General features: G+C 39.6%; 1 protein-coding gene across 1 annotated transcript in view; it reads left to right on the plus strand.

The window, feature by feature from the left end:
- LOC132894886 (lipoxygenase homology domain-containing protein 1-like) overlaps positions 1-24,311 on the plus strand; it is a 157,856-nt gene that overhangs the window by 70,968 nt on the left and 62,577 nt on the right. The window contains exons 28-30 of the mRNA XM_060935019.1: positions 5,343-5,507; positions 22,826-23,007; positions 24,130-24,246. Of these exons, the coding sequence (XP_060791002.1) occupies positions 5,343-5,507; positions 22,826-23,007; positions 24,130-24,246 (464 nt within the window). The remainder of the gene's footprint in view (positions 1-5,342; positions 5,508-22,825; positions 23,008-24,129; positions 24,247-24,311) is intronic.

Consider the following 24,311-nt stretch of genomic DNA (forward strand, 5'->3'; position numbering starts at 1 on the left):
GCACATGAGCCTAATCGTTGTCACTTCCGAACCTTTACCCAAAATGCCTCTGTTTAATCTTAACCAGTGTAGGCTATTAACTATTTTGAAAACGTGAACCCTGAGTTGACAACAGCATCAAACAAGTCAAGACAATCTGTGATACAGATTAAAGACAGATGAAACAGATGAAAGACAACAAAAAATGTTTCAGAAACACAGCCACCCAACCCACCCACCCACCCTAAAGAAGATGCCATTTTATTGCATATATTTACATGATGAGTGAATTTACTCCAGTAGCGCTTTATTGCCCGAGAGCCTGCTGTGAAACTGCGAGCAAGTATCGTTGAAATTGGCCTGGGTAATGAGCAAGGCTTTGAGAGTAGGCATGGTCATGCGATTCCTCTCATCAGTCCAGGTGTTGCTCATGAGTGAAAATATTCGCTCAACTGGAGCATTGGTGCCAGGTAGGCACATAGCAAACTGGCAAAGCTGGCTGACATTGCTGTAAGGAATCTCCCTACTCTTGAAGTGCACGAACATCTCCACCCAGCGGTCATCCATTCGGCATTGTCGCGTAGTAGTTGACAGCCGCTAGCGAAAAAAAACGTTATAACGCGGCCTCTATATTGCAACATTGTACAAATAGATACATTGTAAGGTTGACTGCGCACGCACGCACATTGATGCTCAATTGCTAGAAGCTTTATTGACATCTCGTTGGCTATGTATGATCGCTGTAACTGGGACAGTTTGTTAGTTTTAGGTGTAAACTGGAACATTTCAGCGTCCCGACGGACCTTTGTCGGGACTGGGGACATGCAACTCAAAATCGGGACTGTCCCGGTCAAACCGGGACGTCTGGTCATGTTACACACCTGGCAAATAAAACATTCAAACAAAGAACAAAGAACAAACCATACAAACACAGAAAAAAGGGGGGGGAGAAAAAAAAGAAAAAGCTCTGGTTTGAAACGGCAGCCATAATGAGCACAGCGTACTCTCAACCAGAAACAGATGCTGACATATCTCCCAAAACCATGTAGAATAATGTGTAATGGTCTGATAAGACATTAACTGAACATTTTGGCCATAATACCAAAAGATACTATATGTTTAGTGCAAAAAGCCCCACAGGACACCACCAAAAGGACACTGTCCTCATGGTGAAGCATAGAGGTGGCAGCATCATGCTTTAGGGCTGCTTTTCTTCAGCTGAAACTCGGTCTTTAATCAGGGTGGAGGGAATAATAAATAGCTCCAAATACCAGTCGGTTTTGGCACAAAAACATTAAGGATTCTGTTAAAACACTTAAGATAAAGAGGAATTTCACCATTCAGCATGACAATGACCCGAAGCACACCTCCAAATTCAGCAAATGAGCGGCTTCACCAAAACATGCTCAAGGTTTCGGAATGGTCCAGCCAGAGTCCAGGTCTAAATCCAACTGAAAACCTTTTGGGTGACCAACAGGCTGTGGAAAGGAGATTCTCAGCCAATTTAACAGAGTTAAAATGTTTTATCAAAGAAGAATGATAAGATATTGCTAAGTCAAGGTATGCCAAACTGATGGGCTCTTACCAAAAAAGATTGAATGTTGTGATAAAAATCTAAAGATGCTTCAACTAAGTCGGCTGTTAGTTTACAGGTATGCACTTATGCAACCAGGTTATTGAATATTTTTATTTTTCATTTTTTCCCCTAAACTTATTCTTTTTCATGAGCTAATACTTAGTGCAACATGAAATAATGAAGTGTATACTGTAACACACATAATAGTTATGCACAACACCAGTCAAAGGTTTGTACACACCTACAAATTCATAAGTTTTTCTGAATTGTGACTATTTTCCACATCAATACTGAAGACATCAAAACTATGAAATATCATATATGGAAATTTTGTGGTCAACAAAAAATTTTGTGGTCTTCAAAGTAGCCACCATTTACCTTGATGATGTTTTGCATACTGTTGGCATTCTCTTAACCAGCTTCATGAGGTAGTCACCTGGAATGCTTTTCAATTAACAGTTGTGCCTCGTCAAAAGTTAATTAGTGCAATTTCTTGCCTTTTTAATGCATTTAAAATCAAACAGTAAACAGTAAATAATAAACATACAGTAAATAGCCCTATTCCACAACTCTAGTAATCCATATTATGCCAAGAACCGCTCAACTAAGTAAAGAGAAACGACATCCATCATTACTTTATGACATGGAGTGTCTTTTAATTAATAAAAATAATGAAAAAAACACTGAATTAGAAGGTATGTTCAAACTTTTGACTGATACTGTATATACAGCCATTAATAATTGTAATTTTTAACTATTAATGACCTGTTATTGTTCTGTTCTGATGTGTTAAGGTATACACTTCATTATTATTTAACATTCATTAATATATGCTTGGGCGGCACAGTGGTGTAGTGGTTAGCGCTGTCGCCTCACAGCAAGAAGGTCCGGGTTCGAGCCCCGTGGCCGGTGAGGGCCTTTCTGTGTGGAGTTTGCATGTTCTACCCGTGTCCGCGTGGGTTTCCTCCGGGTGCTCCGTTTTCCCCCACAGTCCAAAGACATGCAGGTTAGGTTAACTGGTGACTCTTGACCGTAGGTGTGAATGTGAATGGTTGTCTGTGTCTATGTGTCAGCCCTGTGATGACCTGGCGACTTGTCCAGGGTGTACCCCGCCTTTCGCCCGTAGTCAGCTGGGATAGGCTCCAGCTTGCCTGCGACACGGTAGAACAGGATAAAGCGGCTAGAGATAATGAGATGAGATAATATATGCTTGTTTGTGTACACTTATTGCAGTGTTACCGCTAAATTTTCGCAATCACTGGACATATTTGCAAACTGGATAAGTAATTCTAGTTAAATTCTCAATATAGCTCAAACAATAACCACCACAGGAACAAAAATTTTGTAAATGGGCAACAAAATTACAAAAAGTGGATCCTACTCTAACCTTTAATATACAGTATATTAAACATAATTATACAACCCCGATTCCAAAAAAGTTGGGACAAAGTACAAATTGTAAATAAAAACGGAATGCAATGATGTGGAAGTTTCAAAATTCCATATTTTATTCAGAATAGAACCTAGATGACATATCAAATGTTTAAACTGAGAAAATGTATCATTTAAAGAGAAAAATTAGGTGATTTTAAATTTCATGACAACAACACATCTCAAAAAAGTTGGGACAAGGCCATGTTTCCCACTGTGAGACATCCCCTTTTCTCTTTACAACAGTCTGTAAACGTCTGGGGACTGAGGAGACAAGTTGCTCAAGTTTAGGGATAGGAATGTTAACCCATTCTTGTCTAATGTAGGATTCTAGTTGCTCAACTGTCTTAGGTCTTTTTTGTCGTATCTTCCGTTTTATGATGCACCAAATGTTTTCTGTGGGTGAAAGATCTGGACTGCAGGCTGGCCAGTTCAGTACCCGGACCCTTCTTCTACACAGCCATGATGCTGTAATTGATGCAGTATGTGGTTTGGCATTGTCATGTTGGAAAATGCAAGATCTTCCCTGAAAGAGACGTCGTCTGGATGGGAGCATATGTTGCTCTAGAACCTGGATATACCTTTCAGCATTGATGGTGTCTTTCCAGATGTGTAAACTGCCCATGCCACACGCACTAATGCAACCCCATACCATCAGAGATGCAGGCTTCTGAACTGAGCGCTGATAACAACTTGGGTCGTCCTTCTCCTCTTTAGTCCGAATGACACGGCATCCCTGATTTCCATAAAGAACTTCAAATTTTGATTCGTCTGACCACAGAACAGTTTTCCACTTTGCCACAGTCCATTTTAAATGAGCCTTGGCCCAGAGAAGACGTCTGCACTTCTGGATCGTGTTTAGATACGGCTTCCTCTTTGAACTATAGAGTTTTAGCTGGCAACGGCGGATGGCACGGTAAATTGTGTTCACAGATAATGTTCTCTGGAAATATTCTTGAGCCCATTTTGTGATTTCCAATACAGAAGCATGCCTGTATGTGATGCAGTGCCGTCTAAGGGCCTGAAGATCACGGGCACCCAGTATGGTTTTCCGGCCTTGACCCTTACGCACAGAGATTCTTCCAGATTCTCTGAATCTTTTGATGATATTATGCACTGTAGATGATGATATGTCCAAACTCTTTGCAATTTTACACTGTCGAACTCCTTTCTGATATTGCTCCACGATTTGTCGGCGCAGAATTAGGGGGATTGGTGATCCTCTTCCCATCTTTACTTCTGAGAGCCGCTGCCACTCCAAGATGCTCTTTTTATACCCAGTCATGTTAATGACCTATTGCCAATTGACCTAATGAATTGCAATTTGGTCCTCCAGCTGTTCCTTTTTTGTACCTTTAACTTTTCCAGCCTCTTATTGCCCCGTCCCAACTTTTTTGAGATGTGTTGCTGTCATGAAATTTCAAATGAGCCAATATTTGGCATGAAATTTCAAAATGTCTTACTTTTGACATTTGATATGTTGTCTATGTTCTATTGTGAATACAATATCAGTTTTTAAGATTTGTAAATTATTGCATTCAGTTTTTATTTACAATTTGTACTTTGTCCCAACTTTTTTGGAATCGGGGTTGTAATTGTTGATATATCTGAAACTTGTGTATGAATGTTTGGTCCATAGCGTACAGTGTGTGTGTGTGTGTGTGTGTGTGTGTACACTGTACATGTAGACATATTATTCACATTTATTTTTTTCTGTGTGCATGTGTGTGTTTGTGTATTTGCATGTGTGTTAACACTGTAACAAATCGCTGTTCTTTTTACAGCAAAAAACAAAAGTACATACTTTTCCTTATTATATCAATCAAATGTAGGAGCTTAGTTAATGAAACTTCAGTATACAGTCTATATTGCATACTATGTATAAGATCTATTCTTGCCCACAAACCATACAAATGAGAATTGGCATAGAATAGAGATTAACACACAGTATATTTTTTAGTAAATGTGTATTTGGGCAGAGAGAAGATCTGTATGGATTTCATAGCATTTAATAATACATAGCACTCATTAATGATGCATAATTATTAATGACTGGTAAAATATGCAAATGCAGGCTATGTTAAGGCTATCATCAAACACAGAACATAGACATATGATAACAAGACACGTTTCAGCCTGTGGATTCATATGCATCATTAATGAAAACGTTACATGCCTTTTTCAACTTGACCTTTGACTTTTATTGGCAAGAATATTTGGTAAGTTCCTCTTTCATGTTGAACCCCCTAGATTTGGTGTAAATATTACAGACAATTATTTACAGTGTACGTGTACATGCATGTGTGTGTGGGTATGTGTGTGTGCCTGTGTGTGTGTGTGTGTGTGTGTGTGTTAGGCAGCGCTCCTGGATGGTTTTTGGACTGGGTGGAAATTGATGCTTCATCTCTGGGCCAGTGTTTGTGTTTCCCGTGTGGCTGCTGGCTTGATAGAAAAGAAGATGATGGCGCCATTTTTAGAGATCTCTACCACAACAAGTTACAGACGAGACTATACACACCATGTATGACACACACACACACACACACACACACACACACACACACACACACACACACACACACAGATGTGTAACCCAATTAATTATAGAATTGGAGTATGACAACAGTTTGAAATCTCAGACTTCAAAATATGTTCATGTCCAGTTTGTATGTGTCAGAGGTGATTACTTTAATGGAAAGCCCAGCCTCCCCTAAAATTTCATTAAAATGTGGCAGTGAAATGTTTCTATATTAAATGTAGACATGTGTCTATATATTATTCACATATTATGGTGAAATTCACAATTTTAGCAAATAAAATCATCAAATTATTATTTTTACCTTGCTTCTATATATGATAATTGGGAGAGCTCAAAGATCTTAAAGGGGCAGAACCTCATTATTCTGCCAACTGCCAATCACCAAAAAGATAATGAACATAACTCACATCACAAATTTGTTGCATTAGTCTGTCAGTAACATAATGCTTGTGTAACAGTTTTACACAATGAGTATAGTTTACTATCTTGCCATTACTGTTGGCAAATACTGTAAACATATTGTAAGTATAATGCTACGTTATATTTGATTATTTGCACTTCAGCTTCTTCAGTTAAGCAGAGCTATTTAGTTAGCAGTTTAGCTGCTAAACACTACTAATTTTGTTGATCTGATTTTTGGAAAAGTTTTTTGATGCTCTTCCTTACACTGTAAAAAAAAATCCTAATTTTACAGAAAATAACTCTAAGCCTTTACAATATTTTTTTTAATTGTACACAAAACTATAAAATTATGGCCGTTATCCATAAATTATCAACCCAACTGTTAATTTAAGTAGTATACCAATAATGAAAAATTACATTTATTTATCATTATTTTGCAGAAAAAATGACTATATTATTGAACAGTATTTTTTCTGCTTTCTTAAATTACATACAAATTGATGTAAAATGGCAATAATGATTTGTAATTAAATATGTAGCTCACTATATCAAGGTTTATGTCCATACTAAACATTTGAACATTCTTGTCTTTGTAATTTTAAGGTAAATCTTTTTTTGTTTTATATTTATCTGTATACTTATGTTCAAACAAATTCTGGAAACAAATTTAGCAAACTTTTTTTCATAACATCAAGCATGATTTACAGTCTTTACAAATCAGTGATGTCACAGTGAGTAAAAGCACATATACATGCCATTGAATCTGACAAAAGTACCAAGCAATGACTTTTCATATTTTGACTGACCAACTTGATTGCATTTTGTAAATATAAACAAATTTAGAATTTGATGCCTGCAACACACTCAAAAAAAAAGTTGGGACAGAGCCAAAATGAGAGTGAAAAGTTGATAGAATATTCAAGTTACACATTATACATTACACAATAAGTAGATTAAGTGGTAACAGGTGAGGGTATCGTGATTTGATATAAACGGAGCATGCAACAAAGGCTCAGTCTTTGCAAGTAAAGATGGGTCATGGTTCACCACTTTGTGTCAAACTTTGTGAGACAATTGTCCATCAGTACAAAAAGAACATTTCTCAACACAAGATCACAAATAATTTAGATCTTTCACCATCTACAGTACATAATATAGTATTGTGAAAAGATTCAGGGAATCAGGAGAAATCTCAGTCTGTGTCGGACAAGACCAGAAACCACTGTTGAAAATGTGTGACCTTTGAGCCCTCAGATGGCATTGCATAAGAAACCATCATGCTACTGTGATAAATACAGCCACATGAGCTCAGAAGTACTTTGGAAAACCATTGTCACTTAAAATAGTCTCCTACAGCATCAAGAAAAGCAACCTGAAATTCTATTTCAGAATTCTATTTCAAAAGAAAGCCATAGATCAATTATATGCAGAAATGCTGCTGCATTCTCTGGGCCCCAGGTCATTTCAGATGGAATGAAAGACAGTGGAAATGTGTTCTGTGGTCAGATGAGTCCAAGTTTCAACTTATTTTTGGGAAAAACAAACATCAAATGCTTCATGCCAAAGATGAAATGGACCATCCAGACTGCTATCATTGAAAGATGCAAAACCCAACATCTTTCATGGTATGGGGCGCATCAGTGCCCACAGTATGGGTGACTTGTACAGTCATGTGAAAAAGAAAGTACACCCTCTTTCAAGTCTAGGTTTTAAGTGTCAGGACATAAAAAATCATCTGGTCCTTACCAGATCTTAAAATTAGGCAAATACAACCTCAGATGACCAATAGCACGTGACATATTCACCCTGTCATTACTTATTTAACACAAAGTAGCCAAAAATGCCGTAGCAGTGTGTGAAAAATTAAGTACACCCTTACTGATTCCATAGAAATTATGAAGGCAATTAGCAGCCAGGTGTTGCTGATCAAATTAATTTGGTTAATTGATCATCAGCAAGCATGGCCACCTCTTAAAAAGCAGAAGTTTTGGCAGTTTGCTGGTCTGGAGCACTCAGGTGTATGTTAACACAATGCCAAGGAGGAAAGACATCAGCAATGATCTTAGAGAAGCAATTGAGGTATTTCACCTGACGTCACAGGGTCACGTGACGCCCCGGTGTCCGCCATTTTGAACGTCAAGCTACATACTAACGCTGCAGACAGAGAGGGAGAACCAGCTTGAAAAAAACGTGTTACAGACACCTAGAATAGATTAATTTGTCAGTAAGCACTCTATAAATAACCATGGTGTTTGCTTGTTGTGCTGTGGGCTGCCACAACAGACAGGGACAGTGTGCAGGATGCTCCTTTTACCGGTTTCTAGTGATGGGAATTTCGGCTCTTTTTCGAAATAAAACTTACTTACCAATTAATAAATTATTTTCTCACAAACATAATGCAAAACTGTGTTATATTACCAATATAAAATACACAGCTGATTTTCCCCTCCTCAGGTGCCTCACAGACTCCTCTCCCCTGCGCTCCACAGCTTTAAGAATTACACCAATTTTCGTATTTTCGCAGCTGTGAATGACATCAACCCCCCCAACCAAAAAAAGTAGGCGTACACCATGCTACTTTTTTTCCTTTGAATGGTAATAGACAACACAAAGACGCAATCGGACAGCAACTTTTTTTGTGAAAGTCTCTCTCTCTCTGAGGCACCTAAGGACAAAAAACTAATTCGGCTCCCCAACTCGGCTCCCACCGAAGAACCGGCTCCCGTCGTTCACTTCAAAGAGCCGGCTCTTTGAACCTGATCGTTCGCGACCAACACATCACTACCGGTTTCCTACTGACCCAGACAAGAGGGCCAAATGGATTGCAGCTGTGAAGACAGGATTGGGAGCCAACAGAGTACTCCAGACTTTGCAGTGATCATTTCATTTCAGGTTAGTTTACCAGTTAACGCAATTTTGATAAAATATATAGCAAAAAGTAAATGGGTCAGTGTTTGTTAACCCATCTGAGCAGTGAAACAAGGCAGTGTTAATTTGTCTAGGGTTGCATGTAGCAGACATCAGACATAAAACGCAATAACAAAGGCTAGAAAGAAATGGGACACAGAAATAAATAAACAGGGCTCCATACCAAGGCTGGGTACAGTGTTTGTGATAAAAGACAGATCCAATTTAACATGAATCAGAGCTTACTTTCTTGTTAAAATGTGCAAAGGTCTCCACCATCTCATACCGCCTTGCACTGAAGGACTTAAGCGTGCCGTCCAAAATGGCTGCGTCACGTGACTTGGTCACGTGGGTGAAATACCTCAATTGGTGCTGCACATCAGTCTGGGAAGGGTTACAAGGCCATTTCCAAACAATTTGAAATCCATTATTCTACTGTGAGAGATTATTCAGAAGTGGAAAACATTCAAGACAGTTGCCAATCTTCCCAGGAGTGGATGTCCAAGCAAATTTACTCCAAGGTCAGACTGTGTAATGCTCAGAGAAATTGCAAAAAACCCAAGAACTATATCTAGGACTCTACAGGCCACAGTTAGCATGTTAAACATTAAAGTTCATGACAGTACAAGTATGGCTTGTTTGGAAGGGTTGCCAGAAGAAAGCCTCTTCTATCTAAAAAGAACATGCAGCATGGCTTAGGTTTGCAAAGATGCATCTGAACAAGCCACAAGCCTTCTGGAACAATGTCCTTTGGACAGATGAGACCAAAGTGGAAATGTTTGCCCATAATGCACAGCACCATGTTTGGTGAAAACCAAACACAGCATATCAGCACAAACACCTCATACCAACCTTCAAGCACAGTGGTAGAGGGGTGATGATTTGGACTTGTTTTGTAGCCATAGGGCCTGGTCACCTTGCAGTCATTCAGTGCGTTTACATGCACATCCAAATCGAGCTACTGTCGGTAATCGAGCTAAGGGTTCCAGCAGGGGTGCCAGAGAAATCCAATCCTACATGCACACAAGGAAATCGAGCTATTGTGTGAGGTACATTGTGCACCCGAGCCACAGGTGGCGCTACATGCCCCATCGTGTTGGTACACTTCTGGTTGTCATCATGAAGAAGAGCTATTCAAGAGTATAAACAAAGCAGTGTTGCCAGTTACTGCTGACGTTTTCCAGCCCAAAACATGTTCAAATCCGCCAAAATGCACTTAAAACCGCCCAATCTGGCAACACTGGCAGTTCCGTGTTCACAAGTTCCGTGCTCAAGCTGTTAGGCTTGCTCTAACAGACTGTATGGCTACAAACTGTCCTGCGCAGACCACTGTTTTGTAAGACAACTTATTTTGCACAATTGTATATTTTTCTAAAGTTCATTTTTTGCTTACAAAAAAATTTTTTTTTGCTTACAAAAAATATTTTTCTAAAGTCCATTTTTTGCTTACAATTTAACTTATGTCTTAATAAACACAAAAAGTTCAGTTGTTTTGTTTTTATTGACATTCTTCAGATGTTGACATATATATATATATATATATATATATATATATATATATATATATATACACACACACACACACACACAAATACAGTGACTTGTTTATGTACACAATTCACAGCTATGCAACAGCTGTACAGATGTATTTGGTGATACAGTAAGTGAGCTAAATTTTAACAGTGCAAACAATGCCACAAAAAGAAAAGATTCATGCCGTTGTCATGATTCGTTGTCATGCCGACCGAGGCTGTTGTGTTTCCCGCTTGTGGTCTCGTCACTTGTCACTTCCAGAAGGGGCAGTGCTGAAGTAAGTAGCTCGACTACGTAGCTCGATAGGGTATACATGCACTAAGTAGCTCGGCTAAAATCGCATAATCTAGGTCGTGTAGCTCGATTACGAGAAATCAAGTTCGGTTCGATTTCAGCCTAGCTAAGGTGTTTCCATGGCATTTAGAACTTCGATTTCAGTCGAGCAACGGCAGAAATTCGATTTTTTCTATGTGCATGTAAACGCACTGATTGAGTCAACCATGAACTCCTCTGTATACCAAAGTATTCTAGAGGCAAATGCGAGGCCATCTGTCCAACATCTAAAGCTTGGCCGCAATTGGGTCATGCAACAGGACAATGATCCCAAGCACACCAGCAAATCTACAGCAGAATGGCAGAAAAAGAAAAGAATCAAGGTGTTGGAATGGCCAAGTCAAAGTCCAGACCTCAACCCAATTGAAATGCTGTGGCAGGACCTGAGGAGAGCTGTGAATAAACAAATGCCCTCAAATATGAATGAACTAAAGCAATGTTATAAAGAAGAGTGGGCTGAAATTCCTCCACAATGAATGTGAGAGACTGATACAAATCATACAGAAAATGACTGATTCAAGTTATTGCTGCAAAAGGTGGTTCTACAAGCTATTGAATCATTGGGTGTACTTACTTTTTCAAACATGAATTCTGCATTTTCACTTAATTTGTTAAATAAATAATGACACGGTGGAATCTGTTGTGTGTTGCTTTACACCTGAGGTTAGATTTGCATAATTTTAGGACCTGGTAAGGATCAGATGATTTTTTTGTTATGTCTTGATTGGTAAAACCATGTAACTGGAAGAGGGTGTACCTTCTTTTTCAGATGACTGTATACTGGTGCATCTCAAAATATTGGAATATCGTGAAAGTTTTTTTTTTCGTAATTTAATTCAAAAAGGTAAACGTTCATAAAGTCTATATTCATTACACATAAAGTGAAATATTTAAAGGGTTTTTTTATGTTCTAATTTTGATGATTATGGCTCATAGCTCAGGGGGCGGCACGGTGGTGTAGTGGTTAGCACTGTCGCCTCACAGCAAGAAGGTCCTTGGTTCGAGCCCAGCGGCCAACAAGGGCCTTTCTGTGAAGAGTTTGCATACTCTCCGGGTGCTCTGGTTTCTCTCACAGTCCAAAGGCATGCAGGTAAGGCTAATTGGTTGCTCTAAATTGACCATAGGTGTGAATGGTTGTCTGTGTCTATGTGTCAGCCCTGCGATGACCTGGTGACTTGTCCAGGGTGTACCCCACCTCTCGCCCATAGTTAGCTGGGATAGGCTCTAGCTTGCCTGCGACCCTGTAGGACAGGATAAGCAGCTACAGATAATGGATGGATGGATGGGCACATAGCTCATGAAAATCAGAAATTCAGTATCGCAAAATAGAATATTACCTCCAAAAGGAGGGTAAGCCACAGAAGGTCATTGCTGAAAAGGCTGGCTGGAAGAAGTGCACAAGCAACAGGGATGACCGCAGCCTTGAGAGGATTGTCAAGAAAAGTTAATTCAAGAACTTGGGAGAGCTTCACAAGGAGTGGACTGAGGCTGGTGTCAGTGCATCAAGAGCCACCACGCACAAACGTCTTCAGGAAAGGAGCTACAACTGTCACATTCCTAATATCAAGCCACTCCTGAACCAGAGACAAAGTCAGAAGTGTCTTACCTGGGCTAAGGAGAGAAAGAACAAGACTGTTGCTCAGTGGACTTGATAAAACACAGTGGACCAACACCAGCAGATGACATGGCACCCCAAAACATCACAGACTGGAAAATTCACACTGGACTTCAAACACCTTGGATTCTGTGCCTCTCCACTCTTCCTCCAGACTCCAGGACCTTGATTTCCAAATGAAATGCAAAATTTACTTTCCTCTGAAAAGAGGACTTTGGACCACTGAGCAACAGTCCAGTTCTTTCTCTCCTTAGCCCAGGTAAGACACTTCTGATGTTGTCTCTGGTTCAGGAATGGCTTGATATTAGGAATGCGTCAGTTGAAGTCCATTTTCTCAAGATGTCTGTGCATGGTGGCTCTTGATGCACTGACACCAGCCTCAGTCCACTCCTTGTGACGCTCTCCCAAGTTCTTGAATTGACTTTTCTTGACAATCCTCTCAAGGCTGTGGTCATCTCTGTTGCTTGTGCACCTTTTCCAGCCAGGCTTTTCGGCAATGACCTTCTGTGACTTACCTTCTTATGGAGGGTATCGATGATTGCTGACTTGACAGTTGTCCAGAAGACAGTCTTCCCTGTGATTGTTATTGCATGTACTGAACTAGACAGACAGATACATGGTATTTATACTATTTTACTCAAACTCAAAATGAAATATTCTTATATTTTGAGATACTGGATTTCTGATTTTCATGAGCTATGAGCAATAATCTCATCTCATCTCATTATCTCTAGCTGCTTTATCCTGTTCTACAGGGTCGCAGGCAAGCTGGAGCCTATCCCAGCTGACTACGGGCAAGAGTGAGCCATAATCATCAAAATTAAAACAAAATAGCATTGAAATATTTCACTTTAGATGTAATGAATATAGAGTATAAGAAAGTTTACCTTTTTGAATTAAATTATGAAAAAAAACCCAAATTTTTTCATGATATTCCAATATTTTGAGGTGCATTAGTACAGTGGTGCTTGAAAGTTTGTGAACCCTTTAGAATTTTCTATATTTCTGCATAAATATGACCTAAAACATCATCAGATTTTCACACAAGTCCTAAAAGTAGATAAAGAGAACCCAGTTAAACAAATGAGACAAAAATATTATATTTGGTCATTTATTTATTGAGGAAAATGATCCGATATTATACATCTGTGAGTGGCAAAATAATGTGAACCTTTGCTTTCACTATCTGGTGTGACCCCTTGTGCAGCAATAACTGCAACTAAACATTTCTGGTAACTGTTGATCAGTCCTGCACACCGGCTTGGAGGAATTTTAGCCCATTCCTCCATACAGAACAGCTTCAACTCTGGGATGTTGGTGGGTTTCCTCACATGAACTGCTTGCTTCAGGTCCTTCCACAACATTTTGATTGGATTAAGATCAGGACTTTGACTTGGCCATTCCAAAACATTAACTTTATTCTTCTTTAACCATTCTTTGGTAGAATGACTTGTGTGCTTAGGGTCATTATCTTGCTGCATGACCCACCTTCCCTTAAGATTCAGTTCATGGACAGATGTCCTGACATTTTCCTTTACAATTTGCTGGTATAATTCAGAATTCATTGTTCCATCAATGATGGCAAGCCGTACTGGCCCAGATGCAGCAAAACAGGCCCAAACTATGATACTACCACCACCATGTTTTACAGATGGAATAAGGCTTTTATGCTGGAATGCAGTGTTTTCCTTTCTCCAAACAGAAGGCTTCTCATTTTAAACCAAAAAGTTCTATTTTGGTCTCATCCATTCACAAAACATTTTTCCAATAGCCTTCTGGCTTGTCCACGTGACCTTTAGCAAACTGCAGATGAGCAGCAGTGTTCTTTTTGGAGAGCAGTGGCTTTCTCCTTGCAACCCTGCCATGCACACCATTGTTGTTCAGTGTTCTCCTGATGGTGGACTCATGAATATTAACATTAGCTAATGTGAGAGAGGCCTTCAGTTGCTTAGAAGTTACCCTGGGGTCCTTTGTGACCTCACCAACCATTACATACCTTGCTATTAGAGTGATCTTTGTTGGTCGACCACTCCTGGGGAGGGTAACAATGGTCTTGAATTTCCTCCATTTGTACACAGTCTGTCTGACTGTGGATTGGTGGAGTCCAAACTCTTTCGAGATGGTTTTGTAACCTTTTCCACTCTGATGAGCATCAACAATGCTTTTTCTGAGGTCCTCAGAAATCTCCTTTGTTCGTGCCACGATACACTTCCACAAACATGTGTTGTGAAGATCAGACTTTGATAGATCCCTGTTCTTTAAATAAAACAGGGTGCCCATTCACACCTGATTGTCATCCCATTGATTGAAAACACCTGACTCTAATTTCATCTTCAAATTAACTGATAATCCTAGAGATTCACATACTTTTGCCACTCACAGATATGCAATATTGGATCATTTTCCTCAATTAATAAATGACCAAGTATAATATTTTTGTCTCATTTGTTTAACTGGGTTCTCTTTATCAATTTTTAGGACTTGTGTGAAAATCTGATGATGTTTTAGGTCATATTTATGCAGAAATATAGAAAATTCTAAAGGGTTCACAACCTTTCAAGCACCACTGTATGTGTGAAGGTACCATTGATCTGGAGGCATATATTGGGGGTTTAGAGGCATATACAGTATAGGGGGTTTCAAGGCAGCATCTTTTCCCAGGAAGTCCATGCTTATTTCAGCAAGACAACTGCAGGTCTCATTCTGCACGTGCTACAGCAATGTGGCTTCATAGACACAGAATGTGTGTGCTTGACTGGCTAGCTGCCAGTCCAGATTTGTCTCATATTGAGAATGTATGGCGCATCATGAAGAGAGGAATCAGATAAGGATGACCACTGAGTAGCTGAAGTCTACTATCAAGCAAGAATGGGCAGAAATTCCAGTTGCAAAACTGCAACAATTAGTATCCTCAGTTCCCAAACAATTAAAAAGTGTAATTAAAAAGAAAGATGATATAAGCAGTGGTAAACATGTCTCTGTCTCAACTTTTCTGAGTGTGTTACAGGCATCAAATTCTAAATTGGTTTATATTTACAAAATACATTTAAGTTGGTCAGGTAAAACATTGGAATTTTTTTTCCTTTCTACTTTTGTCAGTTAAATAAAGGTCCAAGAGAATGAACAAATCACAGATTCTTGTTTTTATTGTATTTTAAACAATGTCCTATCTTTTCCTGAAATGGGGTTTGTACTGTATATGTAGTATTCAGTATGATTTCTTATAGTGGTGCTTGAAAGTTTGTGAACCCTTTAGAATTTTCTATATTTCTGCATAAATATGCCCTAAAACATCATCAGATTTTCACACAAGTCCTAAAAGTAGATAAAGAGAACCCAGTTAAACAAATGTGACAAAAATATTATACTTGGTCATTTATTTATTGAGGAAAATGATCCAATATTGCATATCTGTGAGTGGCAAAAGTATGTGAACCTTTGCTTTCAGTATCTGGTGTGACCCCCTTGTGCAGCAGTAACTGCAACTAAACGTTTCCGGTAACTGTTGATCAGTCCTGCACACCGGCTTGGAGGAATTTTAGCCCATTCCTCCATACAGAACAGCTTCAACTCTGGGATGTTGGTGGGTTGCCTCACATGAACTGCTCACTTCAGGTCCTTCCACAACATTTATAGTATAATATTTTTGTCACATTTGTTTAACTGGGTTCTCTTTATCTACTTTTAGGACTTGTGTGAAAATCTGATGATATTTTAGGTCATCTTTATGCAGAAATATAGAAAATTCTAAAGGGTTCACAAACTTTCAAGCACCACTGTAAGTATTTTATTGTTCTCATAAAATTACAGTTGTAAGATATTTCCCTCACTGGATAGAAAATGTGAATAATTTTTACTTTTTTCTAACTTATGAGTTGGCACAGGCGGCACGGTGGTGTAGTGGTTAGCGCTGTCGCCTCACAGCAAGAAGGTCCTGGGTTCGAGCCTCGGGGCCGGTGAGGGCCTTTCTGTGTGGAGTTTGCATGTTCTCCCCATGTCCGCGTGGGTTTCCTCCGGGTGCTCCGGTTTCCCCCACAGTCCAAAGACATGCAGGTTAGGTTAACTGGTGACTCTAAATTGACCGTAGGTGTGAATGTGAGTGTGAATGGTTGTCTGTGTCTATGTGTCAGCCCTGTGATGACCTGGCGACTTGTCCAGGGTGTACCCCGCCTTTCGCCCGTAGTCAGCTGGGATAGGCTCCAGCTTGCCTGCGACCCTGTAGAAGGATAAAGCGGCTAGAGATAATGTGATGTGAATGTGATGTGATATATATATATATATATATACACACACATACACACAACCCCGATTCCAAAAAAGTTGGGACAAAGTACAAATTGTAAATAAAAACGGAATGCAATGATGTGGAAGTTTCAAAATTCCATATTTTATTCAGAATACTGTAGAACATAGATGACATATCAAATGTTTAAACTGAGAAAATGCATCATTTAAAAAGAAAAATTAGGTGATTTTAAATTTCATGACAACACATCTCAAAAAAGTTGGGACAAGGCCATGTTTACCACTGTGAGACATCCCCTTTTCTCTTTACAACAGTCTGTAAACGTCTGGGGACTAAGGGCCTCTGCATGCTCTTGCGACAAGGCTTTCGCAGATAGCTTTTCGCAGACAGTTGCAATTTATCGTTGAGCGGGGAGTAATAGGCGTGCGCGATGTTACTCACCGCCACAACGCAAGGGGGCGCGAAGTCGTGAAATCGCTAGGAGTAGTTGGTGGGTGTGGTTAGTGGAGTGTTTATCCTCCGGTTACTTATAATGACTAGAACTGGAGTCGTATAGATGTACGTACTTCCTCACTTCCTCGATCAACCGCTCTTCATGCTGCTCCATCTTCGCTCGTGTTTTTAAAAATGGCGATAGTGAAAACAAACCAAACCGGGAAAGTAGGGAAGCGGAAGTGCATGTACAGCGGATGTAGAGTGGACCAATCAGAGCCCTCTTGTCTGCGACGCTGTCTGCGAGGCTTCTGCGGTGGTCACAATTTTTGGGAGGTGCACGCAGAGCGTCTGTGAAGGGGGGGGCTACGCAGACGCCATCTGCGACACCATCTGCGAGGACTGGGTTGTCAACATAAATTGGCCTTAAGGAGAAAAGTTGCTCAAATTTAGGGATAGGAATGTTAACCCATTCTTGTCTAATGTAGGATTCTAGTTGCTCAACTGTCTTAAGTCTTTTTTGTCGTATCTTCCATTTTATGATGTGCCAAATGTTTTCTATGGGTGAAAGATCTGTACTGCAGGCTGGCCAGTTCAGTACCCAGACCCTTCTTCTACACAGCCATGATACTGTAATTGATGCAGTATGTGGTTTGGCATTGTCATGTTGGAAAATGCAAGGTCTTCCCTGAAAGAGACGTCGTCTGGATGGGAGCATATGTTGCTCTAGAACCTGGGTATACCTTTCAGCATTGATGGTGTCTTTCCAGATGTGTAAGCTGCCCATGCCACACGGACTAATGCAACCCCATACCATCAGAGATGCAGGCTTCTGAACTGAGCGCTGATAACAACTTGAGTCGTCCTTCTCCTCTTTAGTCCGAATGACACGGTGTCCCTGATTTCCATAAAGAACTTCAAATTTTGATTCGTCTGACCACATAACAGTTTTCCACTTTGCCACAGTCCATTTTAAATGAGCCTTGGCCCAGAGAAGACATCTGTGCTTCTGGATCATGTTTAGATACGGCTTCTTCTTTGAACTATAGAGTTTTAGCTGCCAACGGCAGATGGCATGGTGAATTGTGTTCACAGATAATGTTCTCTGGAAATATTCCTGAGCCCATTTTGTGATTTCCAATACAGAAGCATGCCTGTATGTGATGCAGTGACGTCTAAGGGCCCGAAGATCATGGGCACCCAGTATGGTTTTCCGGCCTTGACCCTTACGCACAGAGATTCTTCCAGATTCTCTGAATCTTTTGATGATATTATGCACTGTAGATGATGATATGTTCAAACTCTTTGCAATTTTACACTGTTGAACTCCTTTCTGATATTGCTCCACTATTTGTCGGCGCAGAATTAGGGGGATTGGTGATCCTCTTCCCATCTTTACTTCTGAGAGCCGCTGCCACTCCAAGATGCTCTTTTTATACCCAGTCATGTTAATGACCTATTACCAATTGACCTAATGAGTTGCAATGTGGTCCTCCAGCTGTTCCTTTTTTGTACCTTTAACTTTTCCAGGCTCTTATTGCCCCTGTCCCAACTTTTTTGAGATGTGTTGCTGTCATGAAATTTCAAATGAGCCAATTTTGGCATGAAATTTCAAAATGTCTCACTTTCGACATTTGATATGTTGTCTATGTTCTATTGTGAATACAATATCAGTTTTTGAGATTTTGTAAATTATTGCATTCCGTTTTTATTTACAATTTGTACTTTGTCCCAACTTTTTTGGAATCGGGGTTGTATATATATATATATATAAAATTTTGATGTACCAGTTGGCATTTTCTTTTAGCTGCAACAGCATTTACCTTGCTATGATACATCTGTGAGAAGTGTCCATCGTTGTGAATTCATGTCTTCCTTCTTTTGGTGATTCACATTTTTCTGATGGGAATGCTAAAACATGCATTAGGTGCATGTTTAAATTGGTAAACATTTAATAATTAGCACTCTCAAAGCTCACAGTACCCTGTATTCACACTGTCAGAATGTCTCATTATTTTAAGCTTGTTTCTACAATATTTTTTTAGATAATTATTATTTTGTCTTCCAAATAAATCTGTTATTTTCCTATTTTGAGCATAGTATTGAAGGTTTGTCATTGTAATAATTTAGGAAAAATCTGTAAAATAACAGTGTTTCTCCATTGAACTTTTAGTGCTGTCACTTCGTTGAAGGTATTTGATCGTAATCATTTATGAAAAATTTATAAGGTGTTCCTCTGCAGAACCTTGAATAAAAATTTCTATAATTTTTTTTGCACTTTATTTGAATTAGGATATTTTACTTGAATTTTATAGTTTTTGTTTGGCAGCCACTGATGACATTCATTTGACTATTTTAATAATTTTTTTTACAATGTGTGTGAAAAGACTGAGAATTAAACAGGAAGCCAGACCAACAGATGAAACAGATAAAATAGAACACGCAGAGATACAGTGGTGCTTGAAAGTTTGTGAACCCTTTAGAATTTTCTATATTTCTGCATAAATGTGACCTAAAACATCATCAGATTTGCACACAAGTCCTAAAAGTAGATAAAGAGAACCAAGTTAAACAAATGAGACAAAAATATTATACTTTGTCATTTATTTATTGAGGAAAATGATCCAACATTACATATCTGTGAGTGGCAAAAGTATGTGAACCTTTGCTTTCAGTATCTGGTGTGACCCTCTTGTGCAGCAATAACTGCAGCTAAACGTTTCCGGTAACTGTTGATCAGTCCTGCACACCGGCTTGGAGGAATTTTAGCCCATTCTTCCATACAGAACAGCTTCAACTCTGGGATGTCGGTGGGTTTCCTCACCTGAGCTGCTCGCTTCAGGCCCTTCTACAACATTTCGATTGGATTAAGGTCAGGACTTTGACTTGGCCATTCCAAAACATTAACTTTATTCTTCTTTAACCATTCTTTGGTTGAATGACTTGTGTGCTTAGGGCCATTGTCTTGCTGCATGACCCATCTTCTCTTGAGATTCAGTTCATGGACAGGTGTCCTGACATTTTCCTTTAGAATCCGCTGGTATAATTAGGGTGACCAGATTTCCCGAGTCTAAAACCGGGACACTTTGCGTGTGACCGTGATACTTGTGCACTCACACGCGCTTTGATGTAAACATGCGCCGGCTCAAACCATGGCTCAGACAGGTGCTTTTATCATTTTGTAGAAGCTCACTTTTATCAACATTTCAGAGAATAATCAAGTATTTTCTTGTTATCTACATGTACTTCTATCATAATTCAGTTAAAGTAAGAAAATCAGACAACAGATGTGATGATAGGGAATAGGCCAATAGCCTAAATTTCAACTGATTTATTTCACCTTTGTGAAAATGCCAAGAAAATGCATTGCTTGCATATTAACATCAGCATTTTATGCGATTAACTTTTTTTTTTAAACAATAGGCTATGCATTGTAACAGGGACGAATGCATGAGCCTAATCGTTGTCACCTCCGAACCTTTACCCAAAATGCTTCTGTTTAATCTTAACCAGTGTAGGCTATTAACTATTTTGAAAACGTGAACCCTGAGTTGACAACAGCATCAAACAAGTCAAGACAATCTGTGATACAGATTAAAGACAGATGAAACAGATGAAAGACAACAAAAAATGTTTCAGAATCACGGCCACCCACCCTAAAGAAGATGCCATTTTATTGCATATATTTACATGATGAGTGAATTTACTCCAGTAGTGCTTTTTTGCCTGAGAGCCTGCTGTGAAACTGTGAGCAAGTATCGTTGAAATTGGCCCGGGTAACGAGCAAGGCTTTGAGAGTAGGCACGGTCATGCGATTCTTCTCATCCGTCCAGGTGTTGCTCATGAGTGAAAATATTTGCTCAACTGGAGCATTGGTGCCAGGTAGGCACATGGCAAACTGGCAAAGCTGGCTGACATTGCTGTAAGGAATCTTCCTACTCTTGAAGTGCGCGAACATCTCCGCCCAGCGCTCATCTGTTCGGCATTGTCGCGTAGTAGTTGACAGTCGCTAGTGAAAAAAAAACGTTATAACGCGGCCTCTATTTTTGCAACATTGTACAAATACATACATTGTAAGATTGACTGCGCACACACGTACATTGATGCTGAATTGCTAGAAGCTTTATTGACATCTTGTTGGCTATGTATGATCGCTGTAACCAGGACAGTTTGTTAGTGTCTGGTGTAAACCGGGACATTTCAGCGTCCCGACGGACCTTTGTCGGGACTGGGGACACGCAACTCAAAATCGGGACTGTCCCAGTCAAACCGGGACGTTTGGTCACGTTAGGTATAATTCAGAATTCACTGTTCCATCAATGATGGTGGGGCGGCATGGTGGTGTAGTGGTTAGCGCTGTCGCCTCACAGCAAGAAGGTCTGGGTTTGAGCCCCGTGGCCAGCGAGGGCCTCTCTGTGCAGAGTTTGCATGTTCTCCCCGTGTCTGCGTGGGTTTCCTCCAGGTGCTCCGGTTTCCCCCACAGTCCAAAGGCAGGTTAGGTTAACTGGTGACTCTAAATTGACCATAGGTGTGAATGTGAGTGTGAATGGTTGTCTATGTGTCAGCCCTGTGATGACCTGGCGACTTGTCCAGGGTGTACCCCACCTTTCGCCCATAGTCAGCTGGGATAGGCTCCAGCTTGCCTGCGACCCTGTAGAACAGGATAAAGCGGCTAGAGATAATGAGATGAGATGAGATCAATGATGGCAAGCTGTCCTGGCCCAGATGCAGCAAAACAGGCCCAAACCATGATACTACCACCACCATGTTTCACAGATGGGATAAGGTTCTTATGCTGGAATGCAGTGTTTTCCTTTCTCCAAACATAATGCTTCTCATTTAAACCAAAAAGTTCTATTTTGGTCTCATCTGTCCACAAAACATTTTTCCAATAGCCTTCTGGCTTGTCCATATGATCTTTAGCAAACTGCAGATGAGCAGCAATGTTCTTTTTGGAGAGCAGTGGCTTTCTCCTTGCAACCCTGCCATGTACACCATTGTTGTTCAGTGTTCTCCTGATGGTGGACTCATGAACATTACCATTAGCCAATGAGAGCAAGTTGCTTAGAAGTTACCCTGGGGTCCTTTGTGACGTCGCTGACTATTACACACCTTGCTCTTGGAGTGATCTTTGTTGGTCGACCACTCCTGGGGAGGGTAACAATGGTCTTGAATTTCCTTCATTTGTACACAATCTGTCTGACTGTGGATTGGTGGAGTCCAAACTCTTTCGAGATGGTTTTGTAACCTTTTCCACTCTGATGAGCATCAACAATGCTTTTTCTGAGGTCCTCAGAAATCTCCTTTGTTCGGGCTATGATACGCTTCCACAAACATGTGTTGTGAAGATCAGACTTTGATAGATCCCTGTCCTTTAAATAAAACAGGGTGCCCACTCACACCTGATTGTCATCCCATTGATTGAAAACACCTGACTCTAATTTCACCTTCAAATTAACTGATAATCCTAGAGATTCACATACTTTTGCCACTCACAGATATGTAATATTGGATCATTTTCCTCAATAAATAAATGACCAAGTGCAATATTTTTGTCTCATTTGTTTAACTGGGTTCTCTTTATCTACTTTCAGGACTTGTGTGAAAACCTGATGATGTTTTAGGTCATATTATGCAGAAATAAAGAAAATTTTAAAGGGTTCACAAACTTTCAAGTACCACTGTATATACTTCAGTATCTGATACCTGTTTTCCAAATTTTACTAACCACCAGCTGCCACTGGTTTCTGTGTATGTGTATATGAGAAAGACCTCTAAGACCGTAAAATCTCTCCTGAGTGATGTTATACCATCTGAACTGTCATGTTCCAGATGTTCCATATGAGATTAAAATCTTCACCAGTGACATTTTTGCGGCGGGGACAGATGCTGATGTCTTCATTGTCCTGTATGGGCAGAATGGCGTATGTACATCTCAGAAATCCCTCTGCCTCAACAAGAGGGAGAGGTGCATGTATTTTGAACGAGGAGCTGAGAATATGTTCATTGTAGAGGTAAAGCACACACACACACACACACACACACACACACACACACACACTTGAACTGATCTGTGTATCAGAATAAACATTTTGTGCTTTTATTTAAACATGTTTTTCTGGTTTCAAAACTGATTGCAACAAAATTAAATATTTGTGATCTTGGTCCACTCCTCCATTCAGAACATTTTAAGCTCCGTTATATTTTTAGGTTTGCACATGTTGGCTTCAACTCAGACAACAGGTTTTCAGTAGAGATCAAATCTAGAGGCTGTACATGAATAACCATTTCTGTGTGGAATTTATAAGTTTGTTTAGCTCAGCATCTTGTTGCAAACACTATCTATGGCCATGTCTGTACCTCCTATAAAAGTAACTAGGTTTGGGCTTGAAATATAATTATCTATGCCAACTTTTTTTTTTGGAGGTTATGTTTTCGCCTCCATTTGTTTGTTTGTCTGTCTGTCTGTTCCCAACGTAACTCAAAATGTAGTAAATGGATTTTGATGAAATTTGGTGTACAGCTTTAGTATTATCCTGAGTTCAAGCAATTTGATTTTGATGTTGATAATATGTGGCTTGGCGGAGGTATGCACTCTACCAAATGCCCTTCCAGTTTTACTTATATAATATACTCAGGTGTGTTATGGCCCCAATTGAGCTCATTGGTATTTTTAACTACTTATGTATATATTTATTGCTTATGTACATATTGTGCACTGCTTAAGTTCGTATTTGTTATATACATTACCTGATTTATGCGGGCCAAAAAGAACGGTTTCTTTTGTGTTTCAAGGGTTTTTTTTCATTGTTATATTCCAATGGTCATAGATGACAAAGGGATTTTACATGTGTGCCAACCTTTACACCCCAGGGAAACAAGACATAAAAGAAGACATTAAAGGCAACAACAATAGCTGTCCTGATGACTGAGAGCAAATTGCATAAATTTTTCAATATGAGAATTTAATTGCATTTATTTAAAAATAGTGATGATGGCAAAAAATTTTGGAACATACTATATATTTTTAAGCAAAAATACCATTCTTGTCACCATGAATTTTTGTCACCATGTCATGGTCCTGATGACAAACAGAAGCAATGGGAATGCATGTATTGAGAATTTTGTCTTTGTAGCTGGGGGACATCGGTGATATCATTGAAAAAATCAGGATTGGTCATGATAATCGTGGAGTGAATGGGGGTTGGCACCTTGACAGAGTGGAGATCAGGAGACTGCTGAGAAAAGGAAAGGTATTGAAATTTCTCTTCCTCATAGCTAATCTACCTACAGTTGTGGTCAGAAGTTTACATACAGT

Source organism: Neoarius graeffei, chromosome 12 (genome assembly GCF_027579695.1).
Source record: "Neoarius graeffei isolate fNeoGra1 chromosome 12, fNeoGra1.pri, whole genome shotgun sequence".
Classification (NCBI taxonomy): domain Eukaryota; kingdom Metazoa; phylum Chordata; class Actinopteri; order Siluriformes; family Ariidae; genus Neoarius; species Neoarius graeffei.